This window comes from Calidris pugnax, unplaced genomic scaffold (assembly GCF_001431845.1).
Source record: "Calidris pugnax isolate Ruff unplaced genomic scaffold, ASM143184v1 scaffold42, whole genome shotgun sequence".
In the NCBI taxonomy this organism is placed as follows: domain Eukaryota; kingdom Metazoa; phylum Chordata; class Aves; order Charadriiformes; family Scolopacidae; genus Calidris; species Calidris pugnax.
Genome location: NW_015090920.1, coordinates 16591096 through 16616061, shown reverse-complemented (window position 1 = coordinate 16616061; position 24966 = coordinate 16591096). Strand labels below are relative to the sequence as shown.

The 24966-nt window shown below is 40.0% G+C and overlaps 1 protein-coding gene across 1 annotated transcript in view; it reads right to left on the bottom strand.

Annotated features, from left to right (window-relative positions):
* Positions 1–24955, bottom strand: part of ARSJ (arylsulfatase family member J) — a 44908-nt gene extending 19953 nt beyond the window's left edge. Inside the window, exon 1 of the mRNA XM_014949829.1 lies at positions 24276–24955. Coding sequence (XP_014805315.1) covers positions 24276–24652 — 377 coding nt within the window. The 5' untranslated portion in view covers positions 24653–24955. The remainder of the gene's footprint in view (positions 1–24275) is intronic.
* Positions 24956–24966: the final 11 nt, after the last annotated feature.

The window sequence follows — 24966 nt, the reverse complement described above, 5'->3', positions numbered from 1 at the left end:
ATGAACTATGGGTCTTTGAACCATGTTTCTCTGACCCATTGACCGATTCTCATTTGTCTCTTTGAAACTGTATCTCATATGCTAGGAGAAACTTATTATCCTTTTTCTGTCAAAAAAAAACCCAACAAAAACCCCACAACAGTAATTCTGTTTGTTGCCAATGCTACACATCAACTCAACGGACAATAAATTCCCACTTAATGTTAATATCAAGGTTGCGGGAGGCAATTGTATTCTGATCTATTAGAAGCAGTAAAGCTCAAACAGCTTTTAATTCATTCTCTATATACCTTGAGTTAGCTACTTGCAAAGACACAATTAAAAAAGGAATAAAGTCAATCTTGATTTCCACCAGAAAAATGAAAATATGGCTGTATATGTCTATGTATCATATGGCATATCTGGAATTATAGATGACAATGATATACAGGCTGTTTTGAGGCTATTCCAGGCTAACATTAAGTGCTTCATAGAGTGCACAAAGTTCTGTAGTATTATGGAAAAATAAATATCTAATGCAAAGCATTTTATACAGCCCATTGAAGTATCTCAGGCCAACACAGCTGAAAGTGGATTAATTACACTTTCTAGAATCTTCCAAACTTTTCCAGTTAAAAACTGTCTTTTTTTTTTCCCCTTTCACTTTTTCCCATCTGTCTTCATTCTCATTCCTGTGGGATAAGGGAAAAAATCCCATGCTTGAAATTACAGTCAATTGTAATTCTAGAACCCAAGACTGCTATGATTGGTTTGAGAAGGAAATATCTACTTTCCTTCTGAGATTACCTGCATTCCCTCGACAAGATCTGAAATATCTGTTCCAACTCTTTCTGAGTTGAACTCAAAATTAAGATGTTAGCTGTACTATGATTTAGAGCACTTGCTTATGAACAAAGCTCCTTTTTATTTCATTTGCTCCAGAAATCTCTCTCATCTGTATTTCTTCCAAGCATATTAATATCCTTTGCATCGACTACATTTAAGGACTTTATGTGCTGGAATAAAAGCCTTGCTAGGTCACTGTGGTTCCTTACTGGGGTCACTGGGACCAAACTAATATATGCTTCACGGATTCACCTATAAGAAATTCTGATTTTGCCTTCCGCTTTGGTTTATATGGTTTTCTTCTGTACCAATGTGACCTCTTTCCCCGAGTTCACCTATTTAGCTCTCTGCAAGGCTTCAGTAATTCAGTGCATCTTCTACAGGTCTCCCACATTTCAAAGAGCCTATCACTAGACAGTCAGGATGGATATTCACATTGCTATCTTTTTTTCCACTGCACTTTTTCCACCACATGCACTTCTTCAGCACACTAAAAGCACTTTTGAAAAGCCAAAGTAATTAAATCTGGTTAGCTTTCTGGTGAAATAATATTCCCATCCAAAAAAATACATTGGAAAATCCAGTGAAACCCAACGTTTTAGCAGAAACAATACTACCAAAAGTTTAAATTGGAAAATGTCTTAGAAGAGACAGACACATCAGCCTTTATCGTTAGCACGGTCACCTGAGACTGAAGAAGCCCACATCTCTACCAGTTGCTCTTTTTAGCACGTTCACTGAACAGGGTCTCGACCTACACTGCAGGTGACAGCTCTGCAGACTCAGTCTCCAAGTCAAAGAACAGCACAGCAACTTAAATGAAAGGTGAAAGACTCCTTTTTCTGACAGCTACAGGACTTGCAAGGGATATTGGACAGACAGGGTCAAGTCCCTGCATTCAGGTTCCTGATTCCGACCCCAGTCTCAAAATCATGTTCTTTAACATTAGAAATTAAGAGTTTGTTATATCTTTTGCAGGGAAAAAAAAAATGGCAGAGATGATCTTCAAGGCCTCTTCCTACCTAAACCATTTTATGAATCTATGAATGCCCACCACCACCAGAAACTCTTGTTTTCCTTTGGTCTCATGCATCAGTACAAGAGGGGACACTTCAAATCTCTGAAGAAGAAAAAATGAGAAAAATACCTCTAGCTCTACTACAACAGAAGGACATAAACAGAAATGGCAGAACAGGAGTTCGATTGAGGCAGGCACAGATCAGATGTTTACACAACCTCTAATATCATTGTAGATATTCTACTGATAAGAAACAGAATCCTGGAGCCTACAAAGCAAAAAGCACTGTATTTTGCTCATCCACCTGCTTTTCTAGCTGAAAAAATATTTCTCTTTTCTTGCTATATTCTCTTGGGGAAAAAAAAAAAAAAAGATAAAATTCTCATTCTCTCCTTGAACCTGCTGTTTCCAAGGTATGTTACTGAGACAGAAAAAAATATCACAACAATCTCACAACATTAAAAATTTCAAATGTGTGACTATTACGAAGCTCTTGATTAGCCCATAGATGGAAAAGACAGATTTAAATTAGCTTGCTGAACAAGTGGAATCATGCAAAGCATACTATACCTTTTAATAAAACCCCAAAATGCATGTACACTATTTCATGCTCTCACCAGAAAGAATGACTTCTCCCACTCACTCCCTCAGGAATGTGCTTACAAAATTCCGCTTCTCCTGACTCAATAACTCCTACTTCAAAATTCTTCCCAATTATGGCTATGTTTTCAGCTGCTTGTTTAAAACGCGTTTGATGACCTTTTATTACCTGCAGATAGTTTATTTTCTAGAAAAGAAACCAAAAAAAATTAAACACTGTGCCTGCACACTGCACTTCTCCATCCTAAAGTAAACTGGCAACTAAAGAAGCAAATATGGATTCAGGAAAAGTGGAATTTCTCTACTGATTTGTCTCAAACTTCCCTTGAGATGTAGGATGAAGTAAATAGGACTCCGACTCATCATTAAATAGCCATCTTCTTGAGATCTTATTCTCTTTACCCTCTCTCAGAGGTTGCCCCCTCTAGATAAAATTTGCCTTGGTCCTGGCAGAAACCTACCTTCAAAGACAGTTTAAGCTAATACCAACTTGGCAAAGCCAAAATTGCATTCCTTTTTGCTCCCTCTGGCACCTGGGGACACGTTCAGAAAGGGGACAGATTTCAGCAAAACAAAAGTATCAGTATCTTAAGCCACACTGCTAAGCTAAAATGAATTTTCACATCACAGCTCTTCACTTTAACAAACCAGAATAATAATTCAGTTTCCTCCTCTCGCAGAGGATTGTGAAGGCAACCTTCCTCATGTCGCTAAAGCTGTGTGAAACCCTTGGACAGAAGCAGCTATGGAGGGCCAAAGCTTTAAGACCGAAGTAGCTGCAGTTTCCATGGTTCAGTGATTTTCTCAGACGTCTGTGATGACAATTACAGATACTGGATTTCTCGCCCTTAATCCCTCTGAAAATGGCTATCAAAAATTCCTAGTGCGAATCCAGGGTGGGTGGGCTACAATGAAGGACAGAAAGAGGAGGACATCAGGCCTATCTTATCTTATTTCTCCCCTTTTGCCATTTACCCCCCTCACCACCCAGTACCCCTACTGGTGCTCCTGGGGCTTTCTTGCCCCACACAAGCCCAACAGCAGCACCTTCTCCCTCCTAGAAAAAGTTTGGCTCAACCCCAGGTTGTCCTCTTGCTCCGCCAGCTCTTGTCTTATCATCCACCTACACAAATTAAGACATGGCTTCTTTCCTTCCTCACTCTCTTAAATAACAAACTGATGAGGTGCAAAATTAGAAGCAAGTGGTATCAGCAAACACACACAGCCTGTGAACGTTTGGTTGCTTTTTAAAAAAAAAAAAAAAAAAAAAAAAAAAAAAAAAAAAACAAAACGTTGCACAAATTAATGGGTTGGGTGGATGAAAATGACTCTTTACAGTAAGTAAAAAAGGTTTATCACAGTTTTGGTAACTTGCATGAGTTCATATCGAAAACGAAAAACACACCCAAACAAAAAAAAAAATATATCTTTCACATGTTCTTAATGAATTTAAAACTTTTGCACTCTAGGTATTTTCAGTTGTAGGCTCTGAAGCAGTAGACACCGTACAGCTTGTGCTTTTTGTCGGGGAAGCCCACGAAGCGGACAGCGGCCTCGTTGGGGCTGCAGCGTTTCCTGGGCCGGGAGAAAAAAAAAAAAAAAAAAAAAAAACAACAACAAAAACCTAACTGTGTGCCATACATAGTAAATAGGTTAAATCATCTATTTCAGTGAAGGGAAGCAATCTGTTCTCTCCCTGTCATGTTTTCTGGCACGTCAATCTCCAGTTGTACCACAGGAACTCAGAACACCCAGTTTTTTCACCACAGTCCTCAGTCCCAACAGGTAACAGAAGACAAGAGGGGACATCCAATTAAGCTGCATTCAGTATTTTGTGTTTGTGTGTGCACATTTCTCTGTTGTTGATTATTTTTTTTTTATATTACCCGTCTTCATGTGCCAACCACTTAACTAAAATAAATCTAAATAAACCCAGACAGTCCATTAACTAAACAACTAATTTAAGAAAATTCACATTGTTATTTCTAAACGCTATATCAAATTATAGCTTTAAGGGAATGACATTTTATGCTTAACATATTATTTCTATTTTAATAAGTAATATCTTTTTCATTAAACAGGGAATGACATTTTATGTTTAACAATTATTTCTAATTTAATAAGTAATATATTTTTCATTAACCAATGCAAAACTGTGTATGTGTATTAAATAAAATCTTGTAAATAACAGTGCCACTGGGTCTTAAATTAAGTTCATCTAGCTAACACAACAAAGATATATTAACGTAAAAATACACTAATGGAAAAATGATGCTTCTGAAATGTACATCAAGTATTAAGAGAGTGCAGTCATTTACAATTAAGAAAATGGGCAAACCATGTAATCAGGACTTCATCTCTGGAGATGGATGAAGTTTTATCTCTGGCTAAGGCCATTTGTTTGCTTTGTTTCCTGTGCATACCACGCAGGAGACAGACGCACATACCTGGCTTTATCTCCACACCACAATCTATCTCTGGCTCTTGACCAACTTTCTAACGCTGCCCTGAGCATCTGAAGAGTCATGATGAGTGCAGAAAATGTAAATGTCTCCTATATGGTTGTATATCACCTTTATCCCCCCACTTCTTTCTGCAGGCATGGAGAGGACACTGCCATGACAGGAGGTGGTGTGGGCTGAGCACGTTGGGTTCCTGCTCCCTGAGGCTGACTGAGCATCACTTGCTCGATAGAATGGCAACGCAGAGGAAAACACAGATCACACTTTCCCACATGAGTTACATACTCAGCGTGACCCACACCCAGCACAGGGATGGGAGACGAAGTACAGTCACTGGTTGTCTTTGGCAAAAATAATTAGATAAAAAAGATAAACTGAAATTAAAAAAATCACATCTTCAGACTGCAAGAAGCACTAAAATAAGTCTTTGCTTATACTGATTTATATTTACAGTAAATTTTCTAGAGTTAATTTCCATGTGATCTCTTTCCTTTGCTGAGGTTTCCTAACAGAAATGATCGAAATTTACTATATGAAGTCTGCGGTGTTTGGGCCATTTGCATAAAATATTTTAGTATATTTTTAAAGGCTGTGAAGTTAAATTTATGCTCTGCATCTACTTCATTTAGACTGAGAATTTGAATACTTTCCAACATGACGTCACTAACTGGTCTGCACTGGTCCACTGTAAACCTGGAGTATTTCCATTCACATCAGTGCAATTGATGTGAAGTTATTAATTGTGAAGGGCAGCAGATTTTGATGCATTGGATGTTTTGGGGTGAGACAAATTGACTGAAATTAAAGCACGTTTCTTGAAGCCCAAACCGCTGAAAGGTTTCTTTGAAAAGAAAACTGTTTATGCAGGAAAATATTTTTAGTTTGGATCAGCGAACCATAGACAGAGACAGTTTCTGTACAGCATTAGCAGCTGATAAGCCTAGAGCAGACGGCGGAGGGGAAATATTTTAATTCCATTCCTGCCTGGCCAGTGTTGTACCAGCACCAACTGTTTCAGACACTTTTGCAGCATGGTAATATTTGCAAGTGTTTCCTTCAAAAATGTGCAGAATTGAATTCCAAGTACACAGGACTGTTTTGACACAACTTATCAACTGCTACCAAACAGAGCAGATTCAGATCACACTTGTTCCATTTGCTAAATTCAGAATTTCCCACATGCAAGCCAAGGGAATTAGGCTAGACAAGGATAGGGGTTTTTTGGACACTTTTTTTTCTTTTTGAAGCCAACCACTATGTCCACATACATTTCTTGCCAGCAGATTGAAAGTTCAAGTGAGACAGCAAATTTATTTTCCGTAGAAGAATGGTGGTAGAGAAAATGAAAACTTTTATATCTCCCTTGCTAATCTTTTTCTAGATACCAAACCTTTACTTGGCAAAGGGAACTCAGTGTTCTGTTATTTTCCCTTTTAACTTGGACACGAGACAGTTCTTTCAAAAACTACGTAGAATTATGTACGTGATCATTTGGTATAAATAATTTTGAAACTAGAACTCTTCTGCCACCATTTTCATTTGGATGATGATTCCTAATACAGTAGTTGCACTTTACAAGAATTAGGCCAGGCAATACATTAAGGAGGCCAACAGACATCTATTCTACAGACTGTTCTGTCATCACTGCAGTGAAATGTCAGTATTTCTTTTTAGAAGCAGTGTATTTTTGAGCATGGAAGTTTTGATTCGAGGAAACCTTTCTAAAAGGCTGGGTACTTTTTAAGCACCTATTATTTTGAATAGTGAAGGTTTAAAATCTTCAGCATTCTCTTCTGAAAATAATGAGTAATACTGAATTTTCCTAAACTACAGTCCTGTGCACAGAATCTGGCCAATTTACAAGGATATTTTACTAATGTTAAAGGAAAAAAGACAACAAAACCTGCCAATATACAGAAAACAGGAATCCCTAGCTGAGCGACAGATACTGCCCTCTCTAGTAATGCTAATTTAAATGAAGAAACTCAATTTCAGTTTTTTGTGATATAAACTTGCAAGGGATTATTTTTCCTACCTTCTTCATCATAATCCACATTCTTTGGAGGGGAAGAGAAGAAATTCTTATGCATAATTAAGAACATGCATAATTTATTCCTGAAACCAAAACCCCATTTGCTGATAATAAGTGACAATTCCACTTTGCTGAATGTGATTCAAAAGAAAATAAAGGCCATATTTCTAATAAAAACAGGTATCAGCTAGCTATAGTAGAGGAAACACCTGGAGCATACTTGATTGGTCATCTCTAATCTTTAAAACCTAATGAGGCCCCAACAGTAATTTTGTAGAAAACGGCCTTGCTGTTAAACACCATATGTCTGCTTCAAAAGACCCAAAAGCTTCAAATGGTCTTGTTTTTTTCTTAAAAAGAAAATGCCTTCATATGTCAATGTCCGTTAATTCATGAGATTGGTCTTTCCTCAGCAGAGAAACAAAGTAATGAGAATATTAAAGAGTGCAAGTGTCCTTGTATTATTGAATACAGAGCTGTACCTGCGTATTAGCTGAATATGATTTATGATCACCTTGATCTGCAATACAGACAATTTTTTGTGAAGAAATATACTCAAGCAACTTTATCTTGAAGGTCTATGAGCCACAAGGCTCAGCTCCACCTATGGGGAAATCACAGCCTGTAACAGACAAATCCTTCCTTGCTCACTATTGGAAGTACAAAGCTTGGATTCAGACCAGGACAGCCTGGTTTCCTGGCTTGTACCCGTCGTGTTCTGCCAGTTTCAGCCCAACAACATGGCTACAGAGAAGGTTCTGTCCACTCATCTTGGTAATTGTTTGCCTCATTTCTTCAGAGAAATACAGAACCAGATTACAATTGGACAATCCACCTGTTCCTATCTTTATTTAATAACTGCAGAGGACACCAAGTCATACTCTGGCATAGCAAGATGCATTGATAATGCATGGCTCATTTGGCATTGTAATGCCAAAACTGGACATAGTTATTTTGTTTGATGAACCAGAAACACAGGGAAAGGAGAGCAGAAACACCTCAAAACCAAACCAAAACAAACACCCAACACTCAAAAAGCCCAAGGCTGAAAAATATATCATGAAATACCCATGTGATTCCTCAACTAATCCTGGAAATATACTTGGCAAATTCAGTTTCAAGTTCTAAGATGAAGAATTTGTAATAAACGTATTTAAGCTACAGGCTTTTTCATTCTTAAAATACATCCATGAGGGATAAGTAAAAGCAATTGGGTTAATTATATTTATACTGATTATTTTCATATAGGTTATGAATAAATTTTTAAGGTGAAATCTATACATAATAAATTTCATTACCCATGCAGACGGTGAATTTGCACTAGTACAACTGCTACATTGCCTTTTGGAGAGTTGAAATTCAAAATGAACTTAAATTTGAGGAGTAGCCTGAGCTAAACAGGAGGTAATTCACTTACAACAACTGCGAAGTACTGTTTTAGGTAGGAATAACCAACTGCACAAACGATCTGGGGCTTACTGGTAACCCAACCTGAAGCTGAGTCAGCAGTGACTTGTTATTGTGAAAAAAAAGCATCATCTTATTGGCATGTATAAAAGAGACGGGTTAAGTAAAACCTATGATGTCCTGTTTAAAGTAAGACAATAAAACAGCTGACAAAGATTTTTCAGGTCTGTCAGAGGAAAAGGAAATGCATTTGCTTCATATCCAAACATTCAGAGCAGAGGGAGGACACGTCTCCAACTTGGATGTTATCTTTTTAACGTTTGGGGCGGCTTGAGCGCACGTTGACCTGCACTGCACCAGAATGTGGGTGTTCTAACAGGAACAAACCCATAAGGATAATCATCTTGTTTTAATTTGGAGATCACAGCTTAACTGGTAAAAATAGTACAAGATCTGTTGTTCTTGTGACATTTCCTACCCATCAGCAGTGGAAAAAAGAGTCATACACTTGTTGATACACAGATGCTTTGGCCAGATTTTCTGCTGTGGTAAATTCACACCAGTGAAGGAGTCCATGTACTGCCTTTCAATTACTCAACACTGAAAATATTTTAGAAACTTTGGGATTTAAAACATAATATCAAGGCAGTACTGGTCAAACTTGAACTGGAACATCGTGTCCTACTCTGTGCGTCATTTCTTATGGAAAATAGGCCCAAACATAAAAAGTCCAGAGGATAATGTTGAGTAATCAGCGGTATATAAACCAAGATCTATGTGGAAAGACGGAGAGAACTGATTTTACTCAGGGTAGAGAAGGGAAGAGCAGAGGTGTGATAATAGACTTCAGACATATAGGAGATTTATCGCCTTTCTGTACCAAAGTAAGGTCTTCACTTGGGAACTTTCAAGGGATCGTAGGCTTAAACTGCAGCAGGAAAGATGGAAGTTCGACAATTTAAAAGCTATGTAACTGAAATTCTAGCTAAGACTGGCTGGGGAAAGCGTGGAAATCTTTGTTGAAGGTTTTTAGGAACAAGTTATTCCCTCATATTTTAATAATATTTTTGTCACAATTTCCTGAAGTAGGATGGACTAGGTAAGATTTCTTAAAACTCTGTTTTCTAGAGGTATTATCTCTATGGATACAAAGCAGCAAATGCCAGTTTGTTCTCTCCATTCCTAACTGGCCAGAAGCAAGCCAGCAGGGTTCAGGAGCCGCGAAGAAAAACATCTGGAGAACACTAGCTGTGTGGAAGCCAGTCAGTCCAGCTGATATTCTATTAAACTTCGCCGTGCAGCAACAGCCGTGAGATCCGCAGAGAACAGCTGAGGAAAGCCAGTCAGAGCAGCACAGCATTTAATTTCTTCTCTGAGCATGAAAACGAAGAGTTCCTCCCCGCTGCCGGAACACTGGCAGCCCAGCCAACCACCCCGGAGAGGGGCTGAACCCAGGGCACTGCCACCCGTTGTAGATAGAACATCTGCTCTTCTGAAAACACCTTGCTCTCCTACCAGATCGCAAACCCAAGTGTAACAAATCTCCCTCCGCTGCTAAGACAAGCTGGTGGGAGCAGAGAACTGAATTGCAGGGCTTGTAGTAAATCAGCGAAGCGTGGTTTGGTTTGAAGAAAGAAGGGTGAACTTAAAAAGGTGAATAATCTTGCCTATCTATCATTTCACATCACATATCATATCATGTCATATATAATTAGAAACCCCTGAACTGTTTCCAAGTGCCTTAGGTTTGTTTTCTTTTCAAACATTCTTAGGATTAGCACAACCTTTGTAAAGTTCCTTCTCCCTGTTAGCATCACCTTTTCTCCCCCAGTTTTAAAATACTACGCTGATAACAAGCTACAGGGTAAAAAACCAAATATTTGTTAGAAAATCTCCTTTGGCAGCAGGCTTTTAAACTGTTTTAAAATATTTTCAGACCTATGCAAGGAGTATTATCTATGATATTCTTTAAAGTGTATTTACTACTGTGATTGACTATAACTAATTCAGCGTTAAAATCCTCCTAAAAGGCAAATATAAATGTTCTTACCTTACAGGTATGAAAGCTGCATGCATGCATGCTGGTAACTGATTAACATGAACATAAATTCTGATCGTGTCTGAAAGACACATCAGGCTTGCTATTTAGCCAAAAAATACCTGAAGAATTAGAGAGGGAACTAACAGACGGGATGATAAGAGCCTTTCTTATGGAGAAGACTTGGTTTGGCTCCCCTTCAATTGGTGCTGGAGACAGGATAAGGAGGGAAGTGAAGAAAATGGATTTAAGTCTGGGCAGCTGAAATGATTGGCCTCGGAAGCAGGGAGAAGATTCCAAAAAGACAACCTGGTGGGCTGGTATCCAGGAAAGCCTGGAAGATGTTTTGGAGGCTGCAAAGGTTTAAAACTGATTCTGGAACAACTGAAAAGCTCAAATGTTTTCTGGGAATACTGTGAAAGAGGTGAAAGAGGCATCCCAAATGATGGGCGGGAAGTGTTGCACAGAGAACCAGTATTACTATAGTGCTTTTCCCCTAGGAAAAGCAGGAGACTGCAGGAGACTGCAGAAAGAACTGGCAACTGGGTCAAGTTAATAATTGTTGATTGAATTTCAGAACGTCCCCTGCTCCAAACCTGTAACAGCAACATCATAAGAAGGTTCACTGATGCAGATGTGTAAATTGAAGCTTGGACAAGTTACGCTGTGGCCATAAAGGCAACCCAAGAGAAGATTAAGAGCAGGACAGATGTGGTAATCCTTGTAGTATGCTCTAACCACCATCCTGCTTCATCCCAGCCCCAGTAAATAAAACTACCATTGTCCTTCTTGAAAGAACTTCATCCAGCAAAACTCTGCTGGATACGGCTCTTCATTTGTTGTTTATTTCTCTAGCAGTCAGAAAGCACGCGTTGTAAGGCGCAAAGGATTTTATTCAGCACATTTTACACACAGGGGGAGCGGTCATATACTTCAAGTATGTAGCTAAGGTGTTTTGAGTCACCTCCTCAGAGATTTCCATTTATCATCACTGACTATATATATATATATGGCTATAAAGGGTCCCAGCTTTGGTGCTTTCATTTGCACATAAGTTAGACGCCAGGAGCAGAGCATGTGTAATGGCTTGATTACTCCCTAAGGGGTGAACTTACACAAAAAAGCTGCTTTTCATGGTGCCAGCCATATTACTTTCAACTACCACTGTTTTTCTTATACGAAACTTTACTTTATGAATACCAAATCAAATGTTTGGCATGGATACCTGAATATGAAAACATTAAAAATGTTTGGGTTTTTTGTTTTCCATTCATATATTCCATATAATAGTTTAAATCAATTATTCTAACACAGGAACTTATTCTTAATTTACAGTTATTATCATCCTAACTGCATTCAGTGTTAATTAGAAAAAAATACCTCTTCTCACACAAGCATCCCTACCATGCCTGTGCCTCATCTTATTTTCTAACACACACACCCCACAAGAGAAACAAAAACCAAGACAAAGCTTTAGCCTAGTTAACAGAAAAATAAGAGGGATTGTTCATTTTTCCTTGTATGTGACGGGTGCCTTCTCCCTACAGGGAGGGCTTCCAGACACATAAACCTGGGCAAATGATCCCAAGGCCAGAAAGTAAAATCTTTGTCATCTGACAGCTTACATTGTTTCTCTCCTGTATATGCTTCTGATAAATACATTTATTATCAAGATCAACCAATTTCTAAGGAGCAGAAATTCCCACCAAGCCTCCACCCCAAACCCAACTATGACATAAAATCATTTGAAGCAGAAAAGTGTTACTCTGATTTTTTTTTTCTTTTAAGATGTCTCAGACTGTGACTTGTTTATTAAAAAAACACAGCAAAATACCCCACAAACTTAGTTTTGCCTTACCTAAGGTGATTCACCATGGTTAACGGTAGCAAACTATATGTTTTTGTTACTGAAGTGTGCCGGTGTGACTCAGTTACACAGAGGAAGCACGTTGAATAATAAAGTGCCATCTTGACATGACAGTTTTTCAGATTCAAAAGCACTATAAGGACTTGCACAGAAAAGCTACCTCTCCACAAAAAAAGCTGTTAAATCAGCTTACTGGTAAAGATCGTGCCCAGTTAACCGATGCAGTGTAAGAGATAACAGCTAGAATTCAGACTGTTAAACTCCAGGGCTCTTCAAGGTCACATTTAGTAACAGCGGGCAGAGTACCAAAAGGATGCTGAAGAAAGCCACTTGGCTTCTAGCAGCGACACAGACAAGAGCCTTGAGGTTAGTGTAGAAGACATTAACAGGCCACTTGAGCTACATCTCCCCAGTGGAAAATAGCCAGCGCTTTGCATGGCAGAAAAATAATGTAGTCCAGAGAAAGCTCTGAGCTCAAAGCACTCAGAAGCATTTCCACCAAAAACATCTCTGAAAATATTTGACTCCTGCAAATGGAGGCCAAGAAGCCTCCTGCTGCTGGGCTCCAGCTTGCCATCAGCTCAGCCCCGGCCAGCTGCATTCCGCAAAGCCTCATCACCACTAGAGAAAGCAGTCCCAAAGTTTCAAATGGATGCAAGGAACACGAAAACAGAAGCCGGGAACAGTGGAACGCCGATCTATAAACCATGACATCCTCTCAGGTGGCAAAAAGATACAGAACATTGAAATCAACAGAGAACCTTAAAACTCCGAGAGAAGCTACGTGCAGTTTCACTGTGGGAAGCACATTATTGCCAAAGGTTATAAAATGAAATCTGTGACAGAGTAAAGACTCAACAGGGCTCTAACAGTGCCAAAGAGTATTACTTAAGCTCTTAATCATTACATAAGACTGCATCACTTACAGCATATATACCCAGCATTACCAAGACGGCCAAACACTCCTCGGTATATCACAGAACCTCATTCTTTTTAAGCTTAAATGAAGCCTTAAAGGTTTTGCAATGTAAAAGGGCCAAAATCGTACAGTTACAATATTAAGAACCAAGGTAATGTTATCTTCCTTCTGCACTGTATACTGGGTCGAATTCTCATCTTCCTATTAAAATGAATTCTATATCGTAACAGCAGCAACAAAAAAGTTAAGAAGAAAGAAGACAGAAAGAAATCTCACAAGTTGTATAACTGCTTCAGCGAAGTACACGCCTCTCTGCCCTTAGCAATGTATGTACTTTCTGCATAGATCTGGTAGAAGTACAGGCAACTGCTCAGAATTCGAGAGACAATGCTAAATTTAGTGGTCTTATATTCTTACCAGTATGCTGTGTTCTTATAGAACCAAGATTTAATAGGGCTGTATTTGCGATGACTCAGGAGAGAGAGTGTTCAGGCTGGTTGAGGGCCATAAACCAAACAGGCAAACACTCCAAATACTTTATTTTTTTGCCTAGATTACTTCTACAGGGGGAGAAACAACACAGAAGTTACTTCTTCTTCCCCTCCAGCAGGAATTTTATTGTGACAAATCAGAATGATAACATAATTCAAGTTGGAAGCGATTTGTGGAGGTCGTTTGGTCCAACCCCCTACAAAAGCAGGGATAATTCCAAGCTAAACCGGATTGCCCACGGCACTCTGCAGTTTACTTCAAATTTCTCCAAGAATGGAAATGACACAATCTGTCTGAGCAGCCTGATCTAGCCTTGATGCAACCAGTGCTCATTGCCTTTTTTCCTTTCTTTGGGCACCTCTTGAAGAACCTGCTCCTGCCTTGTCTGCTCCTGCCCAGAGGTAGCTGAAGAGAGGGATGAGCTTCCCCACAGCCTTGCCTTCTGCACAGTCACAAACCTCAAGTCTCAAAGCCTCACCTCCTCTATCAGGCAGTGAGAAAACTGAAGAAAAGCATCCTGTACAACAGTGAATTCTAGAAGCAGACTGCAAATCAGAATGAATTTGCAATTATGGTAGTAAAGCAAGTACAAAAGTAAAAAAACTCTGCTTTACGGGAAATCAGCAAACACACTATAATAGCTTTCATAGAATCACGGTTAGAGTTGGAAGGGACCTTAAAGATCACTGAGTTCCAGCCCCCCTGCCATGGGCAGGGACACCTCCCACCAGACCAGGTTGCTCAAAGCCCCATCCAGCCTGGCCTTGAACACCTCCAGGGATGGGGCAGCCACAGCTTCTCTGGGAAACCTGTTCCAGTGCCTCACCACCCTCAAAGTAAAGAATTTCTTCCCAATATCTAATCTAAATCTCCCTTCTTTCAGTTTAAAACCATTACCCTTCATCCTGTTGCTACACTCCCTGATAAAAAAATCCCTCTCAAAAACAGGACTGTGGAACACTTAAGGAAGGAGCTGTCATTATGCTGTGGTCATTAACAAATTCACTAAACTAATTGCAATTGTTGGCCCTTAAAAAGAAAAAAAACACCCTTCTTTCAAAGAGATGAATGGAAATATGAAACAGTTCATGAAACAGTTTTCTTAAGTTTACTGAAATTGATAACCTGGTAAAACTAATTTTCCTAACAACAGTCTAGATTCCAATTTCCCATACAATTTGCAATATTTTCTTATTTCCAGGAGGAAACAAACAATAAAAGAGAGTTTATAAAGTCAGTGTGTCCCTGCTGTGTAATATAAGGTGGCAGGAAGCCTAATTAGACAACCTCCAGAGGTCCCCTCAAACCCAGTTTTCTATGATTCTATGAACTATAATACATGACAACTAAAACTAAGTATATAGAATGTGATAATAAGTATGGTTTTTACAAAGCTTATTAAATTCACAGATGCACAATTAGTGAGGTAACTATATCTATTATAGTACATTTAGTCTAAAGATATGACATTGACTCTCCCTGCCCCAAGATTAATTTTCTCCACACTCTCCAGCTTCACATTTTCCTCAAATTGTAATGTTTCATCAAACTTGTAATTTTCTCTTCTTCAAAACAGAAGGGGACTAATTTCTTATGGGAGCTTATTATCACAGAGATTGCCTCTACAGCAGTACCTTGGTGCCCATTTGTGTTCTATAAATGTTAAGAAAAATTACATAACATTGTCTTATAATGGTCCAATATTCTCTGTCAGGGAAGAAACCCTTTACAATGTGTAAATGAAGAGAAAGATGGACTGAATCTGAAAATGGACACAAGATATTTACCTAGAAAACAGGTAATATTCTGATAAATGGAAATATGGAAATTGAAACATACTCCAAAATGCTGAATTAATATTTCAAAATTATTTTTTTCAGAATGTAAAAATAAAAGCAAAATAAAAGCCAGAGCAAGCCTAGGTTAAGAATTGTGGGCCTTTCTTTTGTACTTTTAAAATATCATTTAAAGCTTCCAAAGATTGGAATAAGCACTTCCATGCTTATGCTTATAAATCTTAATAACCAAAAATATCTCTATGTTTTATTATATGCCCTTTGAAGGAGGGATTGACATGATTAGCTCCCCTGTGTCCTTGTTGGTGCCAGGAGTTGAGCATCCTTCCCTTTGCCCATGAGCCAGATGCAGTTGCTTTGTGGACCACAACCACCCACCCACTGATACTACGTGCCACGACAGTGAGAGAGCTGCCATGCCACAAACACCTTCATTAATTAGCTGCTTCAATGTAAGAAAAATAAGGCATAGGTTTGATTCCTATATATTGATTCCCCTGCCCTTAGGTTGAATATAAAGACTCTCAGGGCATAGCATACTTACAAGATTAATGATGTCTACTTTAACACTTACTATCTAATACAGTCTTTTCATATATGCCTTTGGGAAGATAATTTTGTATTTGAAGCATATTAAAAAGTATTTCATGATCCCAGGTTTGTTTTCTAACTCCTTCCAAACCTAGAGCACGACAACATGGTGATAACAACCTGGATTAATAAGCAGGTGACAGCTGACAGTTAATTAACAAATTACAATTGCAGTTGAACTAGAATCATGAAACATGTTTAACTTATTTCTTATTATGAGCCAGCAGGTACAATAAAGTTCCCTATTTAAAATTCTTCTATTTCATCACGGACCACAAAAAGTCAAAAACTATTTTAGTCAAACCTCAATGGTTAAAACATCTTTTATATTAATATTTTAAATTTGTTACCCATTAGTGTTATCTTGATTTCTTTCTGAACTCTTTATATTGCATTTCAGCCTACCAATTTACATTTACAGACAAGCTGAGGTCACCAGCCAGATCTACTGGCTTTTATATAAGAACAATAGTAGATTGGGCAGATATCATCAAAAGATTGCTGATATAGAGAAAGCAAACATATTCTACACAGGCACAATCTTCGTTTACTTTGTACTATTTACGGTGTGCATATTAATGAAATATTACTCTAAGGATATGGAACATTACAATAAGAATATCCTCAATTCTGAGGACTGCTTTACTAGGCACACATCATGGGAACACAAAATAACAGAGGTACGTTTGAAATGGATTCAAGAATGATCAAACATTTTTTGTTTTAAGATCTCCATTACCTTAAAAAATTATTGTACTGATGTGTGCAGAGGCCCTGATTCAACATAACAAATACACAAAATTGATTTAAAACCAAAAGTGCAGAAAACCTCAAAACCAGAACTTAGACACAGTTATGAAAGCAAATCATGGATCTGGTATTACCTCCAAAATGTGTGTCACAAAGACAACAAGAAAATAGATGGATCTTTCCCTTCTTCTGACCTTTAGCTTGTAAATCTGGCAACTCTTTCCATGAAATGTAAAGTCTTTTAATGAAAACAAATTTAATTTGTCCAAATTTTAAGTCTCACCTAACTTAATCATCTTGGTCTAAATCCTTTGAGATGAAAGTAAACCCCATATTTTTACTACACAGTTTTATTTCCGGACACCTATCTCAGTCTCCTGCCTTGATTTGCTTAAAGGGTCTCATGAAGGAAGAGTAATGTTAAGAAGTGAGAGTTGTTACAATAGGAATCCACTACCACCACTTATTCAAGTTATTGTTATAGGCAGCAACAGGCATCACCAGCTGCAAAGTAAATATATCAGGAACAATGCTGAATGAGCAAAATTCCTTATTATTTTAAGCCTCACTTTTCCATGGAATATAATTTCTCTTTTTCCAGTTCAAAAAAACAAACACAACACCTCCCCAAAAAACAACCGCAGGCTGAAAGTCTAGAACTTAAAGTCATTTATTTCCAACTATGTTTCTTTAACTTACTGTACTTTGTATAAATTGGACAATGAAAAAAAAAGTTAATCCATTTCCAATATCTAGTCAGTTATATATGTCAGATAACACCATAAGCAGCAGGCCTAAACTATCAAACAATATCCAAACAATGGTACCAGAAAGCAATGCAAGAAAAAGTTATCACAACGTGTGCTACACTTTGCTATTTCCTCCATGTTATTTTTAATCTTTATTGTTTGCATGTAGTTTCCTTTCCAACTCTTTACTCCTTAGTACAGTGCATTAGTATTTATGGTGATACGGGCAGAGCTTAAGAGCTTTCTTAGAGCTTAAGATCACAGAGCAGTTCAGTACCTGGATCTAATTTTCTGCAGAATGAACAGAGAAAAGCACAGAGGCAGAACAAAACAAGAAAAGGAAGTCCTTGCATTTAATTATTTATTCGTTCTCTGTGTATGCTGTGTGTGTATACATATGCATATGTGTATATATATACACATATATATATATGGACAATGTCATCTGAAATGAAAGACATAACAAGAACATGGAAAAAGATACCTCAACGTCTTTGGCAGTAGTCCCACAAATTGTCCTGAAAGAAGCCAGCAGAAATAAATAATTACATACCACAAGAGTTATGAAGGCCTAGGGGGAAAAAATCTTGAAAATTTTCAGAGAAAATGAGGATATGGAAAACAGGAATTTCTAGGAGAAAACTGAAATGAAACTTTCACACAGACACTTTCTCTCAGAATGAATGCTGAAATCATTTCTAGCATTTAAAAATATTTTATGAACACCCTCCTTCAGGACGCCTTCTGTTGTTAATATGTACTTCAAATGAGCCACAGATGACTATAAGTTGGACGAGAAGCCATCCAGTTCAACCCTTTTCCCCAAGACAGATTCAACTACATTATGTCATTCCTGACATATTTCTCTTGTCTGTTCTTAATGACTGCCAATGAAGAAACTCAGCAATTTCCCAAAGCCAGCTATTCCAGTGTTGTACAATCTTTAGCATTTGAAAGCTTCCCCTACTATCTAACCTGAAGTTTTCTCTCTACTCAAGAGAGCCTCTCATTTCTCGTACCTTCCATCACGGCACTGAAAATACATTATGCCTTTTCTCTTTGCATAGCTCTTAAAGCATTGAAGACTTATCATGTCCCCTCTCATCTTTCTGTTCTTTAGGCTAAACAAGTCCATTTCTTCTGATCTTTTCTCCACACTTATCTTTCTGAGATATCAGATGGCCCTTAGCTGGCCGCCATCCAATTATGCACATTGCTCTGGGAGAGCGATGCCCAAGTTTGGGCACAAATGCTCCAGCTGTAGAGCAGAAGGGCTGCTTCTCGTATCTACTAGACTCCCCTGTTTATACAAACTGGTATGATGTTTGCCTTTTCAGTAACAGCATGACATTGCTGACTTTATATGCAGTGCATGATTCACTATAATTTCAGCTACTTTTCTAAAGAAATGCTGTCTAAGTGTTGTTCACCATCCTCTGCTTGCAAAGTTATTCTTGCTCCAGCACAGCATCTTCTACTTATCACTGCTGACTTCAATTCGCCCTTTTTTTTTTTCAGATTATTTTTCTAATTTGTCAGGATTATTTTCAATATCACTACAGTCCCTTAATGCTGGCAGTCTCTCCAATTTTAGTGGCATATTTAATCAGAACATTTTATTTCATCATCCAGGTTCTTAATGGAAACACCGATCAGAACTAAACTCAGATCAATGACTGCCAAGACTCTTTACTTCAGAGCAGATAAAGTGTCAGACCATCTCTTGATACTTCAGGCTGATATTCTGCAGTCCTTCATATTTTGTTAACTACAAAATAGGGAATATACATAATGGAGTGTTACATACATCTCCCAGTATTCCCATCAAGTCTCTGAGACCCTTCATTTCAACTCAGGGAGCAGAAGAGAACTTCCCAGTCACTCACCATTGTCTTGGATCCTTCTCAGAGCAACCAAACTGCTGAAACTGCAGTTTGGAGCATTAAGCACCCAGGAGGCAGGGGAAGAGCAGGCTTAGCAAGAAGTCTGAGCCCCCAGAACACAATATTTCTGTTTTCTTGCAAGTCAGCTGCACTGCTTTAAATTCAAAGTACTTTAACTTTCCTCTAGTCTACTTCTAATTGTCAAAAGAACTCTTAGTTTGCTGAGACACTGTCATTTTTAATGGTGAACTACGTGTTGCTACACAGGGATGCCAACAACAGAATACATACTAACTAGATAGATACAGCTGTATATATTTATACATGTGTAATATTTCCATAATTAGGTAACAGATATAATTGTTTATATTAAAAGAACACTTTGATTATGCTTGCCGATTATACAATCTATTTCTGTCTGCTTTGGATGAGCAAATTCTCAGTATTTCATTCTATCCCAAGGCAAAGAATCCCGATTTTTTTCCCCAGACCTTCACCATTTCTCAGCATCTTCCATCTCCACATTCCATCCATCATGCAAAGCTCATTCTTGAGATTAGCTTTGGGCTTCCACAATTCATAAGCATTCACTGTACAAGGGAGTTCAGATCCCTGAGTGGTCTGTAACCCCTCGCTGCACATCAGTTTCTACAAACAGAGAAACCTACTCTTGTGTAGGAACCTTCCCACAGCCCAAAGGGATTCCCATGCACATAATGGTCCTAAGTCTGATGGTCAGCAGAAAACTGGGAGCCCTGAAGAGGAAGCAGGCACCCGCTGCCTACGTAGCAACAAAAACATTTATGGCATATTATGCCTAGATTTCTTCTTTTCTAATCAGTCAGTCTTATTTCTCAAATTCCTTTGCTAAATTAAGTATTGCTCCAGCAAATACAACTACATTGCATAATACCCTCTATAGAATTGGGTCAGCTATCCCAACAGATGTTCATCTAAGCTTGCAGTCTTTTTGTCTCACCAGCTCAAAGGAATACTGCTTTTGGTCACAACCTTTCAAAATTTCTTAAAAAACTCTGGGAAACTGTCCACACACTGACTATGCTTCAATAATTCTTCATTTAAAAAGGAGATGACTATTCATGATAAGAAAAAGTAACAAATTATCTAAATAAGCAATACCACATGTGACTGTAACAAATCGATCTCATACTCAATCAACTCTCGAACACGCACGTGCAGAAAACTTCACACACAAATAATCTTAGATTTTCTTAGTACATGACGTGACCTGTATTGTTCCATAAATCAAGATCATCTTAGGCCGCACTGCCAAACGGCTCTACAAGATTATTGATACAATGAAAAATCATCAAGGCTATTAAGCACCCAGATACAAGAACTAACTCAATAAGTGCTTGGCCAGCCGGCTGCTGGGCGCCAGCTGAGTATCCTGTCTGTTCTTAACCCCATTTCCTAGAGGGAAGAACTTGAAGACTTGAAGTCTGAGATGCTATTTTTTTTTAAATCTTTCTCTATGTAAACTACAATAACAAAAAGAGTAGAAGAATGTTTACTTTTCATTTCTTTCATGGACGAGTTACAAAGTAGTCTTTTAGTTTAGCTGTGTTCCGTACCACATTCAGGCCTCTCTGTATCCTAAGGATACTCCAGCATGGCTGATGTATGCACACATGCAAATTTCTTCTCACCTAACTTAGTGCCTGTGTAGGACAGGTTTCGCCTCAGCACTAGCTTAAAGCTAGGCATCCTGAGCTAAAATTACTTAGTTTATTGAGGCATGCCTATTGCTTGCAAGAAAAAGACAACAAAAAAGTAGTGTATCACGCAATGCAATTGTTCTGGAAAACAACTAATGCTCAGTCACATCCTTTAAGAGACAAAAAAAACACCCCAAAAGCCAAACATACCTACAATCTTTCTAGAAATTATCAGCAGGTCAATAACCTCTTGAGTATATTCAGGCCACTGGCCTGCTCAAACCAGCACAAGCAACACCAGGGATGAATTTCCAAAGCCCAACAATTATCAAATTTTCAATCCGGCTGTAAGAGCCCTGGCTGAGCTACATCCCCAAAACCCCATCCCTTACCTCCCAGCAGGCAGAGCACATCACACGTGGCACTCAGCCCCCTGGCTCACACCTTTTCCTTCCCCGTTACCAAGATTCAGCTCAGCTGCAGCCCCCTTCCCAAACCCACAAATAAAGCCCAAAATCAAAAGCTGTGGAAGCCAGCCTTACTATTAGCCTAAAAGCAACAGCTTTTGATAGGATGGGTGGGGAAAGAGGTAAGGCTGGTGGAGAGCAAGAAAATAAATTAGGCTAAAGCCTCAAGCCCTGAGGCTTTAGAGAGAAAGTAAACGGAGGGAAGTAGGAGGTCAGAAGGACAAGCTCACCAGCTGCTATGCTGTGGTGTGGTATGGCATGAAAGGGGAAAAAAGAGCTAATTCTACTTTTTAACAAGTCACCTCCAACCACCTTCCCCATGCTCATTCACTGGCACAGGACGGCTACCAAAAGAAGGGTCTCTTTACTTGCACGAGCCTTAGAGGGACTGCCTGGAAACCTACAAAGAATTTGGAGCATTACGAGTCTCTTTGACTTAAGTCTAACTTCCACTTGGCAAAGTGAGTCAGTGCTCCCCAATGAGTCTGGTTTACATAAGTCCCTCTGTGTTTTGTAGATCAATCAGGTCATGGTTGGAACAAGTTGGGCATGGAGCATCCAGGTCACCTTTCAGTGGATGAGCAGGCTTTTGGCCTTGAAGAAACTCATTTTGGAATTCAAGAAATACCACTGCTTCTCCTGGATCAGAAGTTTCTGAGTCCTGCCATTTTAATTAAGGTGCCTCGGCTAAGAAAGCATTAAAAGTAGTTATCACTAGCATTTATCTTCAGCCAACATGGATAATAGTAACCTCTGAATCTGCCTCGTTAATACTCTCCCCAAGCCTATTAACCCCTCACTGTTCCCTCCCTTATTTCTCAGTCATGCGAGGCAATCGGTTCTCTCTGCTGCTCCTTTTTCCCAAAGTAGAACAACATGAAAAAAAACATTCTAAGGGTTTCAGACCAGCAGACTAAGAAAATAAAAACGAAGTATAAGCAAATTTCTTTTTTTCCTATAAAAGGTTCCAAAACCAAAGTAGGCAGATTTGCAGAACCATTTCCGCCTGACGAGCTGATGAAAAGAGCAGGGTTCCACAGAACATGCCTACCTTTTACTATTCGTATATATTTACATGCAAACTGCTCTGTATTTAATAAAAGATAAAAACAGTTAAACAGAGTTACTGTTATTCCTTACTTCACTCTTATTTTTTATTGTGGTTAGGCAACCTCTGCAGCCTCCCAGAGCCAACACAGCACCCCGGTTCCCCTGGAATCCCATCGTCCCGTTCCTCCAGCCGCTGCGTGAGTCACTGCTGTGCAGCATGACATTCCCTTTGCAAAGCACTGCTTCCCAAACCACCGTCCTCAGAAAGCTGGCTGGCTGCACGCTGCTGGCCCAGGTCCTTCCTTCCAACTGCTGCACGGCTTTAAAGACAACCAAGATGCGTTAAACCCTACCCTGATGCAGTTTCCCTCCCAAGCTGTTCCTTTAGTTCCCACAGGGCGACTATGTTCTTGTGAATGAGTGAGTGGGTGTCTCCAAATAACTCCTCTTCTATGGCACACTCCACGTAAAGAAAAAAGTAAAAAAAACCACTCACGTGGGGAAGTCTTGCTGTAGATAACGCGTCAGGTCTCCATAAAAATCTCCCTGGTCCACCAAGTAATCTGGGAACTAGGCCGAGACCAGGAATTATCTCCAGCTCTACCATATGGAGATGCAAGACACCAGGCCAGTTGCTTGTTTTATTTAAACATGTGTTTCTTTTACCAGCAATATTAACATTGCCTTGTTCCTGTTTATACTGAAGGAAAGGAGAAAATAAACTAAGTAACTTTTTTCCTCTCATTTTGTTTTCGCTCTTTTAAGAGTTCTCTGTTCCTGTCAAAGTGAGTTAAGCTAAACAGAAACAAGGTGGTTTTGTTCCAGAGTAAATGTGGCCACACTTGGAGTTACTTGGGAACCGTTCCTACAGTTCAAATGCACAACTCCCCCCCAGCTTAATCCTTAGTAACCTTCACATGTAAGAAAGCCCTTAGGTTGGGTAATTGGTTAATTACTTAATAGACCACAATAAAACACAATTCACCGCACATGGCAATACCAACCCACTGCTTTCACCATTTTGGTGAGGCACCTATTTCAGTGGCATAAAAGTTTCTAATCGTTTGCAAAGCGACAACTGCATCGTGCCAAGAGCCATACTGCAGCTTATGGGTTCCTGACCCAGAGCCTGGGTTCCCCGCGCTCATCCCCAGGTGACACACTGGGAAATCATCTCACAGACTCAATATAACCCTCCGAGAGAACTCGCATTAAGGCAAGGTTCAGTGAGACCTGTGATCCAAGGTGCCGGCTGCAATGAATGCACCAGAGGAAACGCAACGCTTTCGGTTCCCCGACACCGATTCCTCCTGGAAGTGACTCTAAAATTGCACAGAGCATCTAAGCAGACCGCTTCCCAGTGACAGCAGCATTACTTGACAACTAGCACCTATGTTACTACTGCGGTAAATGTAAACGTACTATAGCCCTCCGCGGGGGCAGCTCACAGTGCTGAATCCTTATTGGCTCGCCGAGCGCCAGGTTTTACTTTGCTATCTCAAACATATTAGAAAAGTCTGTTTTGCTCAAGGTTTTTAAGCGCATCAGAAAGGCTACGGGCTAAGACAGAGGTGTCCGCAGCCCAGGTTTGTGCTCTTTTCAGCAGCGTTTAAGCCGGCGAGGGGAACGATGAAGTAGCAGCAAACTTACTTTCCAGTGATAAATTGGCTTCTGGATGGTGTGCACATAGGCTGAACATAATAGTTCTCCAGTTTAACCCCTTCAGCAGCTAGCTTGTCCAGAGTGGGTGTCCTGATCTCCGATCCGTGGTACCCTACGTCTCGGAATCCCTGATCGTCAGCCAGGATGAAGACGATGTGGGGCTGCGAGCCGGGGTCGCCGGCCCCCGGCCCCTCTCCCAGCCCGCTCCTCGCCGCCTCCGCCTCCCCGGGGCCGAGCCGGAGGCTGTCCCAGGACAGGTAGCCGTAAGTCAGGAGGCTGAGGACCGAGAGGCCGGCCAGCAGCCCCAGGGCCAGCATCTTCCCGGGGCCGAGGCGGCGAGGCCGGCTGCGCCCACCGCCGGCCATCCGCCCCGGCTGCGGCTCGGGCGGGACGGAAGGGAAAAAGAAGAATAAAAAGAAAACACACCGAAAAATAACCTCCCGACAAACCGAGAGAGTCTCCGGGGCGGGGGCCGTCAGGGGTCCCGCCGGGCGGGGAAGCGGCGAGCAGCCCGCCTCACGGTGGCCACCGCCAACTTCCAACAACTCCGCCGGCGGAGGCAGAGGCCCGCGGCCGGTCCCGGTGCCGAGCGGGCGAGCGGGGCCCCGCCGGGGCTCACGGCATCCCCGGGGTCGGTGCCCATGGCGGGGCGAGTCCAGGGGCGACCCGGACCGGGCCG